Source organism: Dromiciops gliroides, chromosome 6 (assembly GCF_019393635.1).
Source record: "Dromiciops gliroides isolate mDroGli1 chromosome 6, mDroGli1.pri, whole genome shotgun sequence".
NCBI classification, from domain to species: Eukaryota; Metazoa; Chordata; class Mammalia; order Microbiotheria; family Microbiotheriidae; genus Dromiciops; species Dromiciops gliroides.
In genome coordinates this window covers 509,583-529,620 of record NC_057866.1, presented here as the reverse complement: position 1 = coordinate 529,620, position 20,038 = coordinate 509,583, and the positions used below count along the sequence as shown (strand labels likewise).

General features: G+C 50.5%; 1 protein-coding gene across 1 annotated transcript in view; it reads right to left on the bottom strand.

Annotated features, from left to right (window-relative positions):
• Positions 1–20,038, bottom strand: part of LRRC56 (leucine rich repeat containing 56) — a 72,004-nt gene that overhangs the window by 29,702 nt on the left and 22,264 nt on the right. Inside the window, 4 exon segments of the mRNA XM_043970035.1 lie at positions 2,011–2,107; positions 10,568–10,628; positions 12,852–12,939; positions 14,783–14,964. Of these exon segments, the coding sequence (XP_043825970.1) occupies positions 2,011–2,107; positions 10,568–10,628; positions 12,852–12,939; positions 14,783–14,964 (428 nt within the window).

Genomic DNA, 20,038 nt, shown 5'->3' with positions numbered 1-20,038 from the left:
GGCGAACGACTTTTGGCCTTGGATACTCGTCACACCTGCATATGCCCAAATCATCTCGACCAAACCAGATGAAGGTTTTTTGGACTGGCTCAGGGCTCAGTAAGATGTCTCACTACAATGCTGGTGAGGGTCTGCCCTGTGACTTAGTCTTCGAGAGTTTCCGAGGGGCACTGCACAGCCGCTGTGTCTTAAGAGGGGGCACTCGCCCCCAGGTCTCTCCTGTTTCTGGGTCATGCTTTCTATCCACCGTGCTGTGAAACTGAAGATGAAGAATGGAAAATCAAGAGGGTGGGAGGGTGTCTAGGCAGCATCTGGAGAGGGTCTGGGGGCTATACAAAGCAGACCGCAAGCTTGGTGTGAGGCAGCAGAGTGAGGTGGGAGTTGGGAGCCGAGAGCTCAATGGCTGAGCTTCTGGAGTTGCGGAGGCCATGACTGTTAGGTGCCATCTGGAGGCCTGTGGTCAGTTCTGAGTGTTGGTGTTCAGCTGCACGATGTCCAGAGGGGGCAAGCAGGAGAGGGACGGGCTGGCAGAGGTCGAAGAGGCCAAGGCTGTGAGCAATGGGAGCCAGACTTGACTACAGGAGAAACTTCTAATAACTTATTATGCTCCCTCAAAAGGCAGTGAGTTTCCCATCCCTGAGGGCTTCATGAAGCGGTTGGGGATGTTAAAGGAGGAGTGTGCATTAAGGTTTGGGCTAGACTGGAAGTCCAGTTCAAGTCCAGAATCCCAACATCTTCTCAATAGATGGGGCCTCAGAAGCCTCTGGACCCCGGAGGGGAGCAGCAGCAACAGCAGCAGATGGAGAGCTGCCCATGTGTCTCTTGGGGCCCTCTGCACCGGAGCAGGGTGGGAGTGGAGAAGTCCCCCCCCTCTGAAGTGCCCTCTGAAAGCAGGGGTGGGAGTGGAGAAGTCCCCCCCCTCTGAAGTGCCCTCTGAAAGCAGGGGTGGGAGTGGAGAAGTCCCCCCCTCTGAAGTGCCCTCTGAAAGCAGGGGTGGGAGTGGAGAAGCCCCCCCCTGAAAGCAGGGGTGGGAGTGGAGAAGCCCCCCCCCCCAAAGCAGGGGTGGGAGTGGAGAATCCCCCCCCTCTGAAAGCAGGGGTGGGAGTGGAGAAGCCCCCCCCTCTGAAAGCTCACTGCCATTCTCTTTCTCCAGACTTGCCTTATCTTCTGTAAAATGTGCTGACACATGTGACCCAGGCCTGTAGGGGGACATTCTGAGATTAGGCCTCTTGGGGGTGGCGGGCGGTTGTGTCCTTGGCCCGGCAATCTGGGCTGCTGGTGTTGATCTCTTCATTCTTCTCCAGTTCAGCCCAGGCCCCTGTTGGCCTGTGGGTTCCTCATATTGGTTCCTTCTTGGGGCATATGGAGCACTGTCCCTTGACAGCCCAGCCCCCAATCCTTGGGCACATGCCTTGTCTCTGGCTTTCAGCTCTCACAAATTGTGCTGTGAGGAATGTCTTGTATGCATGCTGGTCCTTCCTTGTTCTCAGTAACCTCTTAGCCCCATTCCTTTTGAGAATTCTCCCTCTTGTCCTGACTCTTTTTTTTTCTTTTTTTTTTCAGGGCAGTTGGGGTTAAGTGACTTGCCCTAGAGTCACACAGCTAGTAAGTGATAAGTGTCTGAGGCCGGATTTGAACTCAGGTCCTCCTGACTCCAGGGTCAGTGCTCTATCCACTGTGCCACCTAGCTGCCCCTTTGTTCTGCCTCTTTTAAACCCCAAGGGATCCTGATGGTCCTCTTTGGCTTGTGAGTAAAGCAAGAGGCACAAAGGCACTGAGCTCATGCCCACCAGGTCTGCTGAGAGGGGCCCCTGAACTCTTCCCCAGAGCTGCTCCCTCCCCCAGGCCTGAGAGGACACTTGGGAACTGAGAGCCAAGGGGCCCAGGACATCCTGGGAAACCTTGACCCTTTGAGGTCCCAGGAGAGGACATGAGCAGGTAGTGTTCTGGTTTTCTGGGGATGCCAGGGCTCCTAGGGGTCTACAGGAAATAGATCAGAGAGCAGCCTACCTTCAGAGAGCTAAGGGAACAGATTCCATCCAAGTCTGCCAGCCCACAGCGAACCATCCATAGAATCTGAAGGCGAGACAGGGAGGTGCCCAGGTCCCTTGCAAGAGATCAGAGGGGAGATTGTGATGAGTGAGGGAAGGGCCTCCAGGAAGAGAAGACCCAGCGTCAGCTTCAGCAGCAAAGATCATAATGGACTCACTTTCCAGCTGAGGAAACAGAGACAAACAGAAGTGAAGTCACCTGCCACAGCTAGTAAGTGTCTGAGGTCAGATTGGAACTCAGGTCTTCCTGAGGCCAAGCCCAGGTCTCTGTCCATGGTGCCACCAGCTGCCAAAAAATGCAAGAAGAGGGGTGCGCAGCCACCGCCTGCTAGTGGAGCCTATAGGCCAACTTGCCGACAATGGAGAGCTGCTGTCTCCTTAGGAGCAGAGAGCCCCCTTCGATGGCAGTGACTCAGGTGAGCCTGGCCAGAGGCGCCAATGTCCTGGCACAGGGGGAATGGGTGATTGTTTTAGTGCTGCAGCACATGGAAGGCAGATTTGTGGGGTATTCATGAGATTTGGATTTCTGGGTCACAGAGTAAAACATCAGCAAGACAGGCTCCTGGTAAGAGATGAGGAAGCCCTAATGCACAAGCTTTGAGAATCGGGAGGAACTTGGGTGGCCAGCCCACGGTCTATCTCATGCATGAAAACCCCCTATCCAGGCCTTGGTGAGTGCCCATCTGGTCCCTGCCCCAAGCCCTCTCAAGATGGGGGGTAACAGCACTCATTGTTAGGAAGCTTCTCCTGACAGACATCGTGTCTAACTTGGCCTCTTTGCAGGAAGACGGCCGGGCACAGGGAGGATGAGGAGCAAGCGGAGGGAGAGGTGGGTGACAACAGGCTGTGATTGGACCAGGGCATTTCAGGGTCCATGGACAGGAGGCAGAGAGCTTGTGGTTCCTGGCAAGGTCAAGGGGGTGATGGCCTCTGTGTGTCATCGTGTTCAGCCATGTCACCCTGCCCCACCTGGAACTCATGAAGTTGATCCCAAGTGCGAACTTTACATTTGTCCACCAGGAATTCTCACCTTGTCCTTTTCCACCCCCACAGCAGTTCTTCCAAAAACCTGCCATGGCCCCCCTTCCCCACCCTCTCAGCCAAGGCCCCCGCCTCGTATTTTACTGGCAAAGTGGAGGCCACTCACTGGGAGCTCCCTCTTCTCCCCTCTCCCTCATCTCCCATCCCTCAGATGCCTTCTGCCATTCTCTCATCCTTTGGCCCTGCCTCCCACGGAGGTGGCCTCACTCCTGGCCAAGGTCAATGCTTCTTCTTCCTCTCTTCCATCTTGTCTCCTCCAACAGATTGCCCCCTCTGGCATCCTCAGTCTCTCCCTGGCTCCTGGCTGCTTCCCTGTCCCTTGCACCACTGCGTGCTAGTGTCTCCCCCATCCTTGAAAGACATCCCCTCAATCCATCCCTGACATTTCCCTTCCCGTTTACAAGAGGCGTCTCCACTTCCTCTCCTTGCATTCCCTTCCTAGTCTCCAGTCGGGCTCCTGACCTCATCATCCAAGTGACCAGCGGCCTCTGCCACTGTGGATCCCCCTCCTCTCTTTCATATTGCCTTCTCTCCTGGCTCCCCTCCTGCCTGTCTGCCAGCCTCCATTGCTGGCTGTTCAGCCAGGCCAGGCCTGCCTCCTCTGCCTACTGTCTCACTGGGTGATCTCATCAGCTTCCACTTCCCTTCTGACGACCAGTCTCCTATATCCTACCGCTGCTGAGACACTTTAGACTAGATGTCCCATAGACGTCTTAAACTCAAGACGTCCAAATGGACCTCATCATCTCCCCCATGCCCTCCCGTCCTCCTCGCTTCTCCACCATCCTCCTGGGCTCCTCTCTGAGCCCTGGATCCCTCTCACCTTTTGCCCCCTTCCCTCCTCTGACATCACTTCCCATCTGAACACCTGTGATCATTGCTGACTCAAGTCTCTCCTCACTCCATTCCATCCCCTCAGAGACCAAAGTGATCTTCTTAAGGGACAAGTTTGACAACATCACCTACCCCCTCCTGTCAATGACATCTAGGCTCCAACATCAAACCCTCTGCTTGGCTTTTCAAGCCTGTCATGGCTGGGCCTCTTCCTCATTTCTTATAGCACAAGAGAACCTGTCCCATCCATAGGCCATGCACTACTATCTATTTTATGGAAGAATTTGTTACTCGATTATGCATATTAGAAGCAATTGTTTTCTTTTTTCTCTTTTTTTAATAGAATAGCAAATGGGAGAGAGAAAAGAGATTTCTACTAATTAAGCCCTGCCCCACTCCCTACATCCCCACACTTGGTCCCATGGATGAGTGGGGGAAGCCTGCAGAAGAGAGCCGTAGACATGCAGGGGAAGTGAGATCTCCATCGTGAACGATTCCCTGCTTGCCTCCATGGACACTTTGGAGACTTGACATTGAGAAAAATCAGGCCCTTTCTTGGGTTTGGCAGAGACCTCATCTCACTGCCAGAGCAGCTACACTCTGGTACATTCTTTGGCACATTCCAATCGATATCTGCATTCTGTTGCTTGGATAAATGGGTTGACATGCCATTTCCTATTTGTAATGGTTTTTCATGTGACTAGCATTTGGTGGGAAGAAGAGAAGGTGAGCATGATAGTGCTGGAGCTCTTGTTCTGAACCTACTGCAGTATTGAGGGCAGCTGGGTGGTGCAGTGGATAAAGCACCAGCCCTGGATTCAGGAGGACCTGAGTTCAAATCCAGTCTCAGACACTTGACACTAGCTGTGTGACCCTGGGCAAGTCACTTAACCCTCATTGCCCTCCCAAAAAAAGAACAGCAGTATTTGAGGGAGAGATAGCTAGAAACCCAATCCCAGAATTCTCTTGGACATAGGGGAGAAAGGGCAGTCACCTAACCAGTGCCTTTCTCCTTCTCTCTCTCTCTCTCTCTCTCTCTCTCTCTCTCTCTCTCTCTCTCTCTCTCTCTCTCTCTCGCAGGGCAATTGGGGTTAAGTGACTTGCCCAGGGTCACACAACTAGTAAGTGTCAAGTGTCTGAGGTTGGATCTGAACTCAGGTCCTCTTGAATCCAAGGCCAGTGCTTCATCCACTGCATCACCTAGCTGCTCCCCCTCCTTCTCTCTCTCTCTCTCTTTTTTTTAGTGAGGCAATTGGGGTTAAGTGACTTGCCCAGGGTCACACAGCTAGTAAGTGTTAAGTGTCTGAGGCCGGATTTGAACTCAGGTCCTCCTGACTCCAGGGCCTGTACTTTATCCACTGCGCCACCTAGCTGCCCTCCCTCCTTCTCTCTTATGGAGGAAATCACACTCCCTCGGAGAGGGACAAGTCAGATTCCAGATATATCTCTCCATGCCACTTTCAAGGTACATCCATACAGCTAAATAGCCACCTAGAATCATTGATCTGGGGTGCCCACACTTGACAGATATAAGATATGTATATCCATATGGGGTGTTTAAATAGCCCTGAACTTCTGAAGGGAAAGAAGGTCCTCTCTAGGATAAGAATCTATGGAATTTGTAGTTAATAGCTTAAGGATGCTTTAAGATGATTGCTATACAACACTGGGATATAGGGACTGTTTTTATCCCCACTTTACAAATGAGGAGACTGAAGCTGGGAGAGTTTTGACCCTTACTGGCTCAGGGTCCAGCAGCTAGGAAGCATCAGAGACTCAGTCTTCCTGATTCCAGGGCTTGTCCAGTATTCAAAGCCTCACCTAGCTGCCCTGGCCAACCAAAGGTGTCATCATCTTGCAGCGGGCTCCAGACTATCTGGGAATCTGGGGTCACGGGGGGCTGTGACAAAGTGTTGCCCTGAACAAAAGACAGGCTGCCTTCCCCAAGACCTGTGTGGGAGAAGGGGAGCCCAGCTGGAGCTGGCAGCTCAGTGCCAGAAAGAACAAAAGTGGTCAGTTTTTGTTCTAGGTAAAATATTCTTTTTCAAAAGATCCTGATGGAACCAGGAGAATATTGTACACAGTAATAGCAACACTGTGTGATGATCAACTGGGATAGACTTGGCTCTTCTCAGCAATACAATGATCCAAGACAATCCCAAAGAACTCAGGATGGAAAATGTTCTCCCTATCCAGAAATAAGAACTGTGGAATCTGATTGCAGGTTGAACCAGACTTTTTCTACTTGTGTTTCTTGAGGTTTTTCCCTTTTGTTCTGATTCTTCTTTCACAACATGACTGGTGCAGAAGTATGTTTAATGTGATTGTACATATACAACCTATATCAGACTGCTTTCTGTCTTGGGGATGGGGGAGGGAAGGGAGGGAGGGAGAAAAATTCAGAACTAAAAATTTTATGAAAACAAATGTTGAAGACCATCTTTACATGTAACTGGAAAACAATAAAATGCTTTTATGATTTAAAAAGGAAAGATCCTGATAAATTTGGATAAAAGAGACAATCAAGATTGTGGTGGCCATCATAGGGTGGAAGAGACCATAGAGGTATGCTATCTAGTCCAACCCCTTCATTTTATAGATGAGGAAACTGAGTCACAGTGAGATCATAGGATTGAAAATCTGGAGCTGAAATGGGACCTTAGAGGTCACTGAGCCTCTACCCCCACCCCATTTTACAAGGAAAGAAGCTGAGGAACAGTGAGGGTCACCCAGGTAGTAAGTGTCTGAGAAAAGATTCCCACCCAGGGCTTTTCTGCATGCAAGGAGGTCTCTTTAGGAAGCCTGACCCCAGCAACATGGGGACTCTGGGACTTGGCGCAGGTGTTAGTTAGATAGATGGTGTGTTATATGATGTCATGGCATGGTATACATTGTATCATGTCACATAATGCCACGTCACCCATGAACATCTTGTGATCCTGAAGATTATAAAATGATGATTTTCCCTATTTGCAGATAGAATTTCTCCACAAGCTTCCAGAAAACTATTCTACGTACTCCAAGGCAAGAGTGTGGATCTTAAATGAACTAAACAAGAATGTATGATTTGGTGGGGTGGCAATCACGGGGTCACTCTTCTGGTCTGTGGCTTGAGGGAGTCACCCCATGGAACATGGGCTTGCTTCTTTCCTGTCACCTTAGAATTAGCAGCCCAGACTCTACTGCAGACCCCAGTCTTTGGGTTCTCTGGGACCATAACCAACTCAGTCCATACCAGCTGACTGCTTGGACCCCCTTGCCTTTCCACCTATCTCCTACATGTCTACCAGCCTTTTCCACTGTTCACCTCTAGCCTCCCAGCTTGTGTCAACAATTTCACCATCTGAGGAAAAGAAAAAGGTGACAGTGAGAGAACTGGGTGTATCCTCTATCCTCTGGCTAGATGGTCACAGGTCAAGGTGATTCTCTGCCTGGCCAGCCAGAAAATCCACTTGGGGAAGCAGGTGGTTATCTGTCTCTGCTCCTTCTTGGGGGAGTACGTTTGCCTCCAGGACTGTTTGTCTTCTCCCCTTCATTCACTAGACACAAACTGTGCTAAAGGTTACATTTCAGGGGACCCAGTCTCCATTGTCCAGTGGCACCTGGGGATCAGAAGAAGGAAGGCAGATGGCACCCACTGGTACATCCAAGCCCTTACTCTGATAGTAAGTTCACACTGCTATCCAGAGAGAAAATAAAAGAAAATTGGGCTTGCTGTAGTTTTCACTAAGAAAATACAGGAATAGCGATGGACCTACAAAAATGAAGAGTGTCCAAGCTACCAGGTAATCCTTCAGTCAAGAAGGCAGCCCCTCATGGGGCGTGACGGCAGGGTCCCAGTCCCTCCTCAGCAGAAGGGAGGCCAAAGAGGCACGAGGCTCTGGGCCCTGGAAAACCCTTGGGGAGTGGGGGTGGGCAGAGATTGCACTTGCCTGATGCCGCTAGAATGAGAACAAAGGCTTCTCTTTGAGAGGGCCGGCTGCAAGCAACTTGAGCTGGAATGTGTTAGGAGATGTGTACGGCTGTTCTGGAACCATCCGTGCCATCACAAACTAAGAAAAGATGGGCTTCTGACCTCATCCCTTGAGGCACTGCCTGCTTCATTCTCTACTCTCAGTTAATAACGCTTGTCAAGCAAAGACAAAGCCAAGCAAAGGCTGAGAAAAGGCAACTGGAGGGAGGCAAAAGGCCCCTTAAAGATAAGTGTATGGGGACAGCTAGGTGGTGCAGTGGATAGAGCACCGGCTCTGGATTCAGGAGGACCTGAGTTCAAATCTGGCCTCAGAGACTTAACACTTACTAGCCGTGTGACCCTGGGCAAGTCACTTAACCCCAACTGCCCTGCAAAAAAGCCAAAACAAAACAAACAAAGAAGATAAGTGTATGTATCATCTGATGGGGCTGAGACGCTCTAAGAGGGCAAACCGGACCAGTCACTGGGAGGAGAGGCTGGCGGTTCACCCACCTTGGAGCTTGTACTCTGTCTAAGCTGGGAAGGATGTTTGCAAGCAGAGCCCGTGCCTCTGGCAGGGCCCCCATGGACTGGGGGCGGGGCTCAGGGGAGCCTAGCAGACATCTACAGTGTGTCCTCAGGGGCCATGTCTCCGGCTTCTCTCCCTTCTGGGCCCTTCCAGGGCCCTCCCTGAGCCCTTCTTGCAACAGCATCTCCTCCTCCCCCTCCCCCTCCTCTTCCTCTTCCTTTTTCTACTCCCCCTCTTCTTCCTCCCCTTCCTCCTCCTCCTCCCCCTCCTCCCCCTCTTCCTCTTCCTCCTCCTCCTCTTCTTCCTCCTCCTCCCCCTCTCCCTCCTCCCCCTCCTCCTCCTTCCCCCTCTTTCTCCCCCCTTCTCCTCCTCCCCCCTCCTCCCCCTCCCCTTCCTCCTCCCCATCTTCTTCCTTCTCTTCCTCCTCTTCCTCTTCCTCTTCCCCCTCCTTCTCCTGCTCCCCCTCCTCCTCCCCCTCTCCTTCCTCCTCCTCCTCCTCCTTCTCCTCCTCCTCTTCCCCCTCCTCCCCCTCCCCCTCCCCTTCTTCCTCCTCCTCTTCTTCCTCCTCCTCCCCATCTTCTTCCTCCTCTTCCTCCTCTTCCTTCTCCTCCTCTTCCTCTTCCTCCTTCTCTTCCCCCTCCTCCTCCTCTTCCTCCTCCTCCTCTTCCTCTTCCTCCTCCTCCTCTTCCTCCTCCTCCTCTTCCTCCTCCTCCTCTTCCTCCTCCTTCTCCTCTTCCTCCTCCTTCTCCTCTTCTTCCTCCTCCTCCTCTTCCTCTTCCTCCTTCTCTTCCCCCTCCTCCTCCTCTTCCTCCTCCTCCTCTTCCTCTTCCTCCTCTTCCTCTTCCTCCTCCTCCTCTTCCCCCTCCTCTTCCTCCTCCTCCTCTTCCTCCTCTTCTTCCCCCTCCTCCCCCTCTCCCTCCTCTCCCTCCTCCTCCTCATCTTTAAGGCCAGCCCAGGAGCTTGTGACTGCATGCCACACCACCCTCCATCAGAGCCAGGCTAACTCTGGCAGTGTTGCAGGCTGAGTCCCACACTTGTAGGCCTCAAATGCCCCTTCCTGCCCTGGGTCCCATGATTCTATGAACTGAGATTACTCAGCCAGGACTGGGAAATTATGGGATGCCTTCACCTCAATAAGGGCCGTGTGGGTGCAGAATGTGCTATTGGGCCTAAAGACCAAAGAGATCAGCTCTAGGAAGGTCATGGAGACCTTAGTAATAATAACAATGGATAATATTCACATAGTGCCTACTGTGTGCCAAGCACTGCGCTAAGTGCTTTACAAACATGATCCCATTTGATCCTCACAAAACCCTCGGAAGGCTGGGGCTGTCACCCCCACTTTACAGTTGAGGAACCCGAAGCAGACAGAGGCTCAGTGACTTGCTCAAGGTTACACAGCTAGGAAGTGTCTGAGGCTGGATTTGAACTCGGATCTCCCTGATCTGGGCATTATGGCGCCCCCTTGCTGCTATCTCTGAAGTGTCAAGAGCAATTTCTCTGCTCTGCATGTTATGGAAAAAGCCAGAAGAGAGTGTTTGGAGGTTTGCCTGGGGAAGAGGCCCGAGGGGCTGGGAATCCTGGGACCCGCAGAGATGAGACCCAAGGGCGAGCGAGAGTGACCAAGAAAACGGGGGACGCTGGGGCCTAATAGTGCGGGTCGGTTCCCGTGTGTCTGTGGGCCCAGCCTTGGCCATGCCCTGACCCAACTGCAGCCTTGGGCTTCTCCCAGCGCCCCCTACCCAAAGGGAGTCAGCTGGGCTGGGGCAGGGGGGAGGGAAGGGTCCCTTCTGTGTCTGTCACAGGACCTCCTCCTGAAGAGGAGGTAAGCAAGGCATTCTGGGACATTGCTCCTGAAGGATCTCAGGGAGCCCAGGTTCTGCCCCAGCAAAGGGCAGGAGGCCAGGCATAGAAACTTTGTCAGAGGCAGGAATGGGCAGTGGTCAGTGTTCTGGTCGGGACTCGAGCCCTTCCCAAAAGAGACCAGGGAAGAGGCCTAGAGGCCACCTGGAAAGCAGGACAGGACACACCTCTCGGAGGCGGGTCCTCACCCCAGGCCTGGGAGAGCCAGAACGGGAACTGTCCATGGTCTTCCATGCACTCCCTCTGTAGGGCAGGAAGGACAGCAAGGGGGCTTCTGGCCCCTTACTCCTCGCTTACCTGATGGAGGCCAGCCGGCTGCTGTTCAGTTTCAGTTGGATCAGATTGGGCAGATGGGCACCTGTGCGGTCACAGGAGAGCAGACCGTTGGTACCAAAGCAGCCAGCTGGCTGGCCGTAGAGCCTCTTTCCCAGTGTCTACCAGGGCTCAGCTCTCCCCGACTCTCCCCCAACCTTATCCTAGGCCAGAGGACTCAGATCAAAGCCTGTTACACTATGAAGTCTGCAGGCAACCCCGTCCCCGCCCCAGGAGACCCAAGGCTGCAGCCCGCAGGCTCTAGTGATCTGCTGTGAGCTCCTTCCACTCCCACCCCACCTGTTCTCCCAGCAAGGCGATGCCAGGAGCACAAAGGAAGGACTCAGGTGACAGGGGTGTGCTGCCTTCCCAGGAGCCCAAGAGCTCTGAGATGGGACAACCTGGCTGTCTGGCCTCTTTGTCAGCCCCAGGGAGCTTAGGGAAGGAGATCTTTACCCATCCCCACTGTCCCGGGGGCAGGAAGGGAGCATCTCCTCTGGGAGACGCTGGGCAGTTGGCACTTCTCTGGTGGCAGGGCTTCCCTGGACTGAGTTCGGCCAGGGGAATCTTGGAAGTTCTTGCATTTTCCTGAGCAGAGAGGGGGCACCACAGTGCAGAGAGTGCTGGGCCTGAAGTCAGGGAGACTCATCTCCCTGAGTTCAAATACAGCCTCAGGCACTTCCTACTTATGTGACCCTGGCCCAGTCACTTCACCCTGCGTGCTTCAGTTTCCTCATCTGTAAGATGAGCTGGAGAAGGAAATGGTCAGGAAAACTCCAGAGTCGGACACAACTGAACAAAAACAACAATGAAGACGCTTTCCTGGGGCTCTGGCCCAGGAAAGAGAGAGTTAGGAAGAGATCGGGTATAGGCAGGGGCAGTGCCCGGGAACAAAGGTTTTGGACCTCAATTTACCCATCTTTAAAATGGGGACAATGATGCTTGACTTATCAGCTACTCAGTCAACAAGCATTTATTATGCACCTACTATATGCCAAGCATAGTGTCAAGTGCTGGAGATAAAAAAGGGGTGAGGGGCAAAAAACAGTCCTTGCCTTCAGGGGAGCTCACAGCTGAATGAGGGAGATGAAGTGCAAACAAGTAGGTACAATCAGCACATTGCCAGGATAAATCATCCCAAGGGGAAGGAACTAACATTAGAGGGTCCAGGAAGGGTTCCTTGCTGAAGGTAAGAAACTGAGGGAGACCTTTAGGCAGCCAGGAGGTAGAGAGGAGGAGGGGGAGGGGGAGGAGAGGGAAGGGGGGAAGGGGAGGAGGAGGGAGGGGGAGGGGGGAGGGGGGAGGAGGAGGAAGGAGAGGAGGAGGGAGGGGGGAAGGGGAGGGGGAGGAGGAAGGAGAGGAGGAGGGAGGGGAGGGGGGAGGAGGAGGAAGGAGAGGAGGGGGAGGGGGAGGGGAGGGGAGACGGGGGAGGAGGAAGGAGAGGAGGAGGGAGGGGAGGGGGAAAGGGGAAGGAGGAGGAAGGAGAGGAGGAGGGAGGGGAGGGGGAAAGGGGAAGGAGGAGGAAGGAGAGGAGGAGGGAGGGGGAGGGGGAGGAGGAGGAAGGAGAGGAGGAGGGAGGGGAGGGGGGAGGAGGAAGAAGGAGAGGAGGAGGGAGGGGAGGAGGAGGAGGAAGGGCAGGGGCCGCTGCTTGAGCAGCAGCATTTTCAGAAGAGGTGACAGGTCTGGGGAGGGGCCTCCTCACACACCATCACCAGCCTCCGCTTTCCTGGCTGCCTCCTTCCAGGCTCAGCTACAACCCCACCTTTGGCAGGGTGCCTTTCTTGTCCCTTTCTTCTGAGATGACTGACCAAACCCAGTCTCTAAGCCTGTTTGTCCACAGCTGTTTGCATGCCACCGTCTCCTCCATCAGACTGGGGGCGGGGCTCCTCAGGTCTAGGTCTAACCCTTCACCAGCACTTAGCACAGTGCCTTGCCCAGAGTAAGTGCTTCATCAGTTTGTTGACTGACTAACTGGGATTCATGTATCAAGAAAGAGTAAGGGTAAGATGAGGACACGCCAATTCTCTCTTTCCACATGTCCATCTGCATGATTTGTGTATATTATGGCCAGTATGTGCCAGTGTGCACAAGTACACTCATATGCACACGTATGTATGCCTGTGTATGTACATCAGTAGCCAGTGGTCCTTGACCCTGTAAGATTGTAGGACCAGAAAGTTGGGCACCCTACACGTGTATACCTGTGTGTGTGTGTCTGTGTGTGTATGCTGGGGGCAGGTTGCTCAGGGGAAGACACAGTTCTTCTTACCAAAGTTCCCCAGACTGTTCTCCCGTGTGTCCACGCACATCTCAAGTGCTGTCACTTGCCGTAGGTCGTCCACCTGAGCCAGAGCCTGCTGCAAAAACCAACAGGGGTATCAGGCATTGGAGCAGGTTCTTGTCTTCCTGGCTTCTCCCCACAAAAGGATAGTGAAGACTCCCAAATGCTTACCCTGCCTTTGGAGAGCTTCCTCCCGACCTCCCTGTTGTTCCTTCTGCTCCCATTTGAAGCAGACCCAAACTAGGTCCCCCTGGGTGAAGCTGCCATACCACTCACTGACACCTACTTCTCTTCCACCCTCTCTTTCCCCCTCACCTCATCAATGACCATTCAAGTCCAGAGACGTCAATTTACATTCACTTGATTTTAGGGGCAAAGTTTTGTCTCAGACAAAACTTCACCAAAAGTATCAAGGCATCTCCGGTTGTTGCCACGGAAAGAGAGGTGTGTGCATGAGCCCTTGGGCACACCTTTCAAGACTTACCTCACCCTCAGCTCAGACATCAAGGGCTATCTCTATGGCCCTCACTAGGCCCACCAGTGAGGGAAAGCAGATGGTTTCACCAAAAAAGGGTGTTTGTGCTGAGAACATGAGCTTTGGTTCTGATTTTCTTACTCTGGCCCTGGTCTGCAGATGCTTGGAGCCCAGGGTCAGCATGTGGAGGGTCAGGTCTGTTGTTTATTGGGAAGACACCTCACTACAGAATTTTCTTTTTCTCCCTCTTGGTGGATCTATGGAGATCCACCCACCTTTGCCTCCCAGGACTCAGCAAAAGGACTAGGGGATTGTGCCTGAAGGGAGCCTGGGCATGTCTTAGAGAGCAGCTGGACATGTTTAGGTGATAACTGGATAGAGTCAGTGGCAGTGGCAGCCACTGGGCCTCATGGTGGAGCCATGGTGTTCCGTAGCCAGTCCAGCAGCAAACATTTAGTAAATATATACCATGTGCCAGGCATAGGGATAAAAGTAAAGGTAAAACCCATTTCTGCCCTCAAGGCAGTTCCATTCTGATAGGAGACAGCATATCAATATTCCGGCACACACAAGATGAATCCAAAGTCAGCCTCTTGGAGAGAATCCAGGGAAACTAAGGGTCAGAGGTGAGACTTGCAGGTTGGGGACAGCCTGGGCACAGGCAGAGTGCTAGAAGGTGAGCTGTTAGCTAGATCGTGGTGTGGAGGAAGGAAGCAATGGGAAAACAACACAACTGGTCAAGAGAGGTCTTTTTTTTAATGACAAGCAGGGGGTGTTGATTCTGAAGGCGATGGCGAGCCACCACAGCTCCCTGAGTGATGTAGTTAAAGCTATGCTCTAAAAGTCACTTTGACAGCAGAGTGAAGGCTAGGCAGGAGAGCAGGGCAGGAGGCAGGAACCCTATGATAGGTGGTTATGACTTGAGCTGGGCTGCACTACTGTCTGAGGCCAGAGAAAGGGTTACACCCAGGAGATGGTGTCTAACGACCCGGTGACAGATGGAAAATGAGTGGCAGGGGAGAAGAGTCTGACTAACTGGAGGACGGTGTGTCCTCGGCAGTTATTGGGAAGTTTGGAAGGGAGGAGTGTTTGTGAGAAAAGAGAGGGAATCGTTCTGGTTTGGATGTGCTGAGCCTTGAAGGATGCCCAGTCACTGGGCACAGGTTAAAAGAAAAGCTACGGAAGTATAACAGTGAGATTCATCTGGAGGAACAAAAGGCGGAGCATTTCCAGTTGAACAAAGAGAAAAGTGGAAGATGCAGGTCTTCCACTGAACAGTGGGTGACCCAGAGCAGAGGCCCACAAGGAGGTGCCTGAACTACAGCTGCAACCAGCCCCAGGAGTGCAGTTCAGTGAGCCCAAAGACCTCCCGCCCTCTTCTGCCTCCTCTGCAGAAGGGAGCTGGAGAGAATCAGAAAAGCGAGGTGTTCCTGGCCAGACTCACCAGCTTGGAGGGGGACAGGTACTCCTCTAGCAGCACCTCGGCGCGGCTGTCATCCTTCCTCAGGGGCCTGGGGTTCTGGAGACCATGCCAGCTCAGATCGGTCACACGCACACTGGCTGCCCCTGTCCGAGGGCCCCGGAGGCCTCTGTCCCAGGGAGGATCCATGAGCAGCTGACTTGACCCTGGATAAAAAGGTGGAAGGATCAGGGCAAGACCCAAGTGACATCTAGCTCCCTCCCTTCCCCACAAAAAGCAGCGAGAAAAAGCAAGTGGTGAAGGCAAAGAGCTGTGCAACAAGGGGAAGAGCAAGGCTTCTGGGAGGTCTCCCTCCGAGCCAAGGGCCATCCTGGGAGTGCCTCACTCTGCCCAGGCCCCGAGCTTCCAACCTCCCCAGGATGGCTCCTGGGGTTTCGCCCCCACACCCTCACTCACCCAGTGTCTATCCTTGCCTTGCCCTGGGCTTGCTGCCAGCCTCATACCTGCTTCAGAGACAGAGGAGCCTGGGGTGAAGGGTCCTCAAGAGCTTCAGTCAGAGCCCTGTCTCCCTCACCAAGGAGACGCTCAGGAGTTAAATATGAGGGGGGTTATTGAAGAGACAGGAAATAATTACATTAAGAACAACCAAGAGAGGGGCAGCTAGATGGCGCAGTGGATGGAGCACAGGCCCTGGAGTCAGGAGTACCTGAGTTCAAATCCGGCCTCAGACACTTAACACACACTTACTAGCTGTGTGACCCTGGGCAAGTCACTTAACCCCAATTGCCTCACTAAAAAAAAAACAAAAACAAAAACAAAAACAACCAAGAGAGGAAAGCAATTGTGAGGGGCCAGAGAATCACCAGGGGGAGAAGTGTCCCCAGAGCTGAAGGAAGAGGCCAAAAATGGGGCACAAAGGCTCGAGGGAGAGGCAGCCAAGGAGAGGAGCGGCCGCTACCTCCAAAGCTTCACCAATCTTATAACAAGTGCTTGGACAGAGCCACGATATAGCCCAGGTGGAAGAGCGCATGGGTCGTCTCCTGCTGGAGACAGGAGCATCCCAGTAGAATTGCTGGGTCACCACCATAGGGAATCCCCAAGGCATAGCTCCCAGGTCAGAGGCCAGGAAGGGGCCACACCCATTGTAGGAACGCCAGCCAGCACCACTCAGCAACCGTTAGAAGGGAAAGATGGGAATGTGGCATAACTCAAGGATCCCTAGGGTATTAGCATCCTGAAAAGCTGAGTACAACTCTATGGAGGAAATTGGACCTCCCAGGAGAGAAGACTTCCAGAAATTCCTAGTGAGAAAACCAGAGTTGGGCAGAGGCTTCAGAAGGTCAGTGCAGGTGACTGAGAAAATCTAGGAAGGGAAAGAACAGTAGAACCAAGAGAACACTGTACACAGTATCAACAACACTGTGCAATGCCCAGCTATGATAGACCTAGCTCTTCTCAGCAATACAATGATCCAAGACAACACCAAAAGACTCATGATGGAAAATGCTCTCCACACTCAGAAAAAGAACTATGGAGTCTGAATGCAGATTGAAGCAGACTATTTTCATTTTTTTCCAGGGTGATGAGGGTTAAGTGACTTGTCCAGGGTCATACAGCTAGTAAGTGTCAAGTGTCTTGGGGCTGGATTTGAACTCAGGTCCTCCTGAATCCAGGGCTAGTGTTTTATCCACTGTGCCACCTAGCTGCCACCTATTTTCACTTTTGTTGTTGCTTTAAAAAAAAATTAAATTAAATTACATTTTTTTGGTTTTTGTTTTGTTTTGTCTTTGTGGGGCAATGAGGATTAAGTGATTTGCCCAGGGTCACACAGCTAGTAAGTGTCAAGTGTCTGAGGCCTCATTTGAACTCAGGTCCTCATGAATCTAGGGCTGGTGCTTTATCCACTGAGCCACCTAGCTGCTCCTGTTGTTGCTTTTTTGTTGTTTCTTCTTTCTTGTGATTTTTTCCCTTTTGTTCTGACTCTTCTCTTACAACATGACTAATGTGGAAATATGTTTAACATGATTGCAATGTATAACCTATATCAAATTGTCAGCTGGCCTTGGAAGCGGGAAGGGAAGAGAGGGTGGGAGAAAAAAATGGAACTAAAAATCTTACAAAAGTGAATGTTGAAAACTATGTAAAGACATGTAATTTGAAAAAAATAAAGGTCTGGTAAAATGAAAAAAAAGAAAGGGAAATAAGCTTCAACAATTTGAAAGGGCTAAGTGGTCACCAAGTGTTTACATCCAGAAATGGGGAGAAGAGACAAGTCTCTTCAAAGCTTCATCATTTCTAAGGGTCAGTGAGGAAACAAAGAGAAAAGCAATAGGAAAGAGAAGAAGGAGGAGTTTCCTCTTTCTTGTAAGTGGGGTGCCAAAGGAAAAGAATATTCAAACAGGGGTGATATGTGAGGATTATTATTTACCACTTATTAGTAGCATTTGAACCCAGCTTTATGGGGCTGGACAATTGTTTAACTGAAAAGCTTACTGTAGACATCAGGCATCCCAGGAGAATTGCTGGGTCACCACCATAGGGAATCCCCAAGGCATAGCTCCCAGGTCAGAGGCCAGGAAGGGGCCACACCCATTGTAGGAACGCCAGCCAGCACCACTCAGCAACCGTTAGAAGGGAAAGATGGGAATGTGCTCCAGGGAAGCAGAATGGTTTTGAGGAATGCTTAGAGCTTGTTTGGGGCCCCTAAGGTGTTGTTTTGGATCTCCCCAGAACTGTGCTTTGGGTTCCCCAAATTAAATGGATTTACCTGCTGATATGCACCTGAAACTACCCTTCTCTAGGAGACAACCAGCTGCCTATGTGAGGCCAATTGGGCAAAGTCCTCATGCTCTTGTCTGAGTGCCCCACAAAGACCATAGTGCAAAGCACCTCTTCTTCCCAGTGCTCACTCTTTCTACCAAACAATCTAACAAATGTCTTTGTCAAACTATTTCAGATTTGGGGATTGTTCTTGTGAAATGGCAGGTAGTAAGAGCAGGGCTCTCATGAAACTTCCTCTTGTCCAGGGCAGGCAAGGGAAAATTTAGATACATATACACACATATATATAGTATGTATATATATATATATACATGTGCTCTAAAGCACCAAAATGACATCATGACATTGGGGTCTGACTGTGGCAGATCAGGCCAATACAAGTTTGGAAGGCTCTGCCATGGGATGGGCACAAAGAGTCCATATGAACATTTGGAGTGGAGACATCTCTACATTGGCACATCTCACATTTCTTTTGATCTATGCAATTCTGTTTCACTCATAGAGCACAGCACCTTCTTTGATGTGGGCATGCCACGCTGGGCAGTCCTGTGCCAATGTCTCCCATGTCTACAATCAATTACAGAGTTCTTCAGAGAGACTTTGAGAGAGTCTTTGTATCACTTCTTTTTAATTTTAATTTTTTTAAGTAATAAACATTTTTATTTATACTTTTGGGTTCCAATTTTTATCCCTTCTTCCCTCCCTCCATTCCCACCCCCCAGGCAGTAAGCAATTAGATATAGGTTATACATGTGTGATTATGTAAAACACTGCCATATTAGTAATTTTGTATAGGAAAACTTGAATAAAAAAGGTATCACTTCTTCTGACCTCTGTAAGAGGCTGGCTGGTGGAGAACCTGTGTTTTCTTATGTTAATTGTCAGGCCAAAATTAGTACAAGTAGCAGGGAAGCAGTGCATACTTGGTTGCATCTCAGCTTCAGAGGCTGTATTGAGTACACAATCATCTGTGAACAAAAAGTCATGCACCAGCTCTCCCTCCACTTTAGTCTTGGCTTGTAGCCTTTTCAAGGTAAATAATTTACCATTAGTGTGGTTTCTGACCTTGATGCTGTCTTCATTCTCACTGAAGGCGCTTGACAACATTGCTGAAAACATGCTAAAAAGCATGGGAGCAAGCACTGTCTTCGTCTAAATACAATAAAACTTTGTGGATACACATTCATAGCAAACATTGGCATTTAATAGACTGTACTATAAGGAGAAGAGACAGGATGTGAGAGTGAAGAAGGCAATGTGTTGTAGACTTATCCTCTCCAAGCTAAATATTCATATTCAACAAAAGCTATGGCCCCAAGGCAAGATGACTAGCAGAAGACTTAATGTCAACAAATTAGAAGCTTCCCTGGGTATGAACAATCCATTGCTAACTTGGAGGGAAAGCTGAGCCAACATACAACAGCAATAGAGCAGAAAAGGAGTGGCAAGCTTTCAGAAATTTGGTCTATGGCATTATGTTTACTCATCTGGGGCAGAATATTCACAAACATCAAGATTGAAAATGACGGGAAATACAGAAGCTGCTAAACCAAACTAAGAACTCCACAGGCTTTGCCAGCAGGATAGTTCCTTCATCTCTAAGAAGGCTGCATTTAACCCCATCAAATGTAAAGTGCATGCTGGGCTTATATCCCAAAGACATCCCCCCAAAGAGAAAAAAATCTACTCATACAATGATATTTATAGCAGCTTTTTTGGGGGTGGCTAAGAATTGGAAATCAAAGGGATGCCCATCCATTGGGGAATGGCTAAACAAGCTGTGGTATATGATTGTAATGGAATATTATTGTGCTATTAGAAATGACAGATTATTTCAGAGAGGCCTGGAAAGACTCATATGAACTGATGTATAGTGAAGTGAGCAGAACCAGGAGAACATTGTGCGCAGTGACAGCAATATTGTTAGATAAAGAATTGTGAATGACAGCTATTCTCAACAATACAGTGCAGTGATCCAAGACAATTCCAAAGGACTAATGATGAAGCATACCACTATCCGCCTCTAAAGAAAGAACTGGTATTGATTGAACACAGACTGAAGCATGCTATTTTTTACTTTATTTTTTCCTTTTATTCAAGTTTTCTTGTACAAAATGACTAATATGGTAATGTTTTATATAACTGCACATGTATAACATATATCTGATTGCTTACTGCCTCAGGGAACGGGAAGGGGGAAAGGAAGAAGGGATAGAATTTGGAACTCAGAACTTTAAATAAGAATGTTTATTATAAATTTTAAAAAATAAAGTGTAAATGAAGCTTAGAGAGCTGCAGGATTCTTGGTTCAGTAAGAAGGCAGATGAAATTCAGTTTTATGTTGCTAGTAACAATCCAAAGAACTTTTATGATGCCCTGAAGGCTATTTATGGGCCAAAGATGTGTGGTGCAATTCAACTACTCAGTGCTGATGGAGCCACATTGATAAGGACATGATTCTGGAGAGAAGGGCTGAATACTTTCATAGTGTTCTCAACA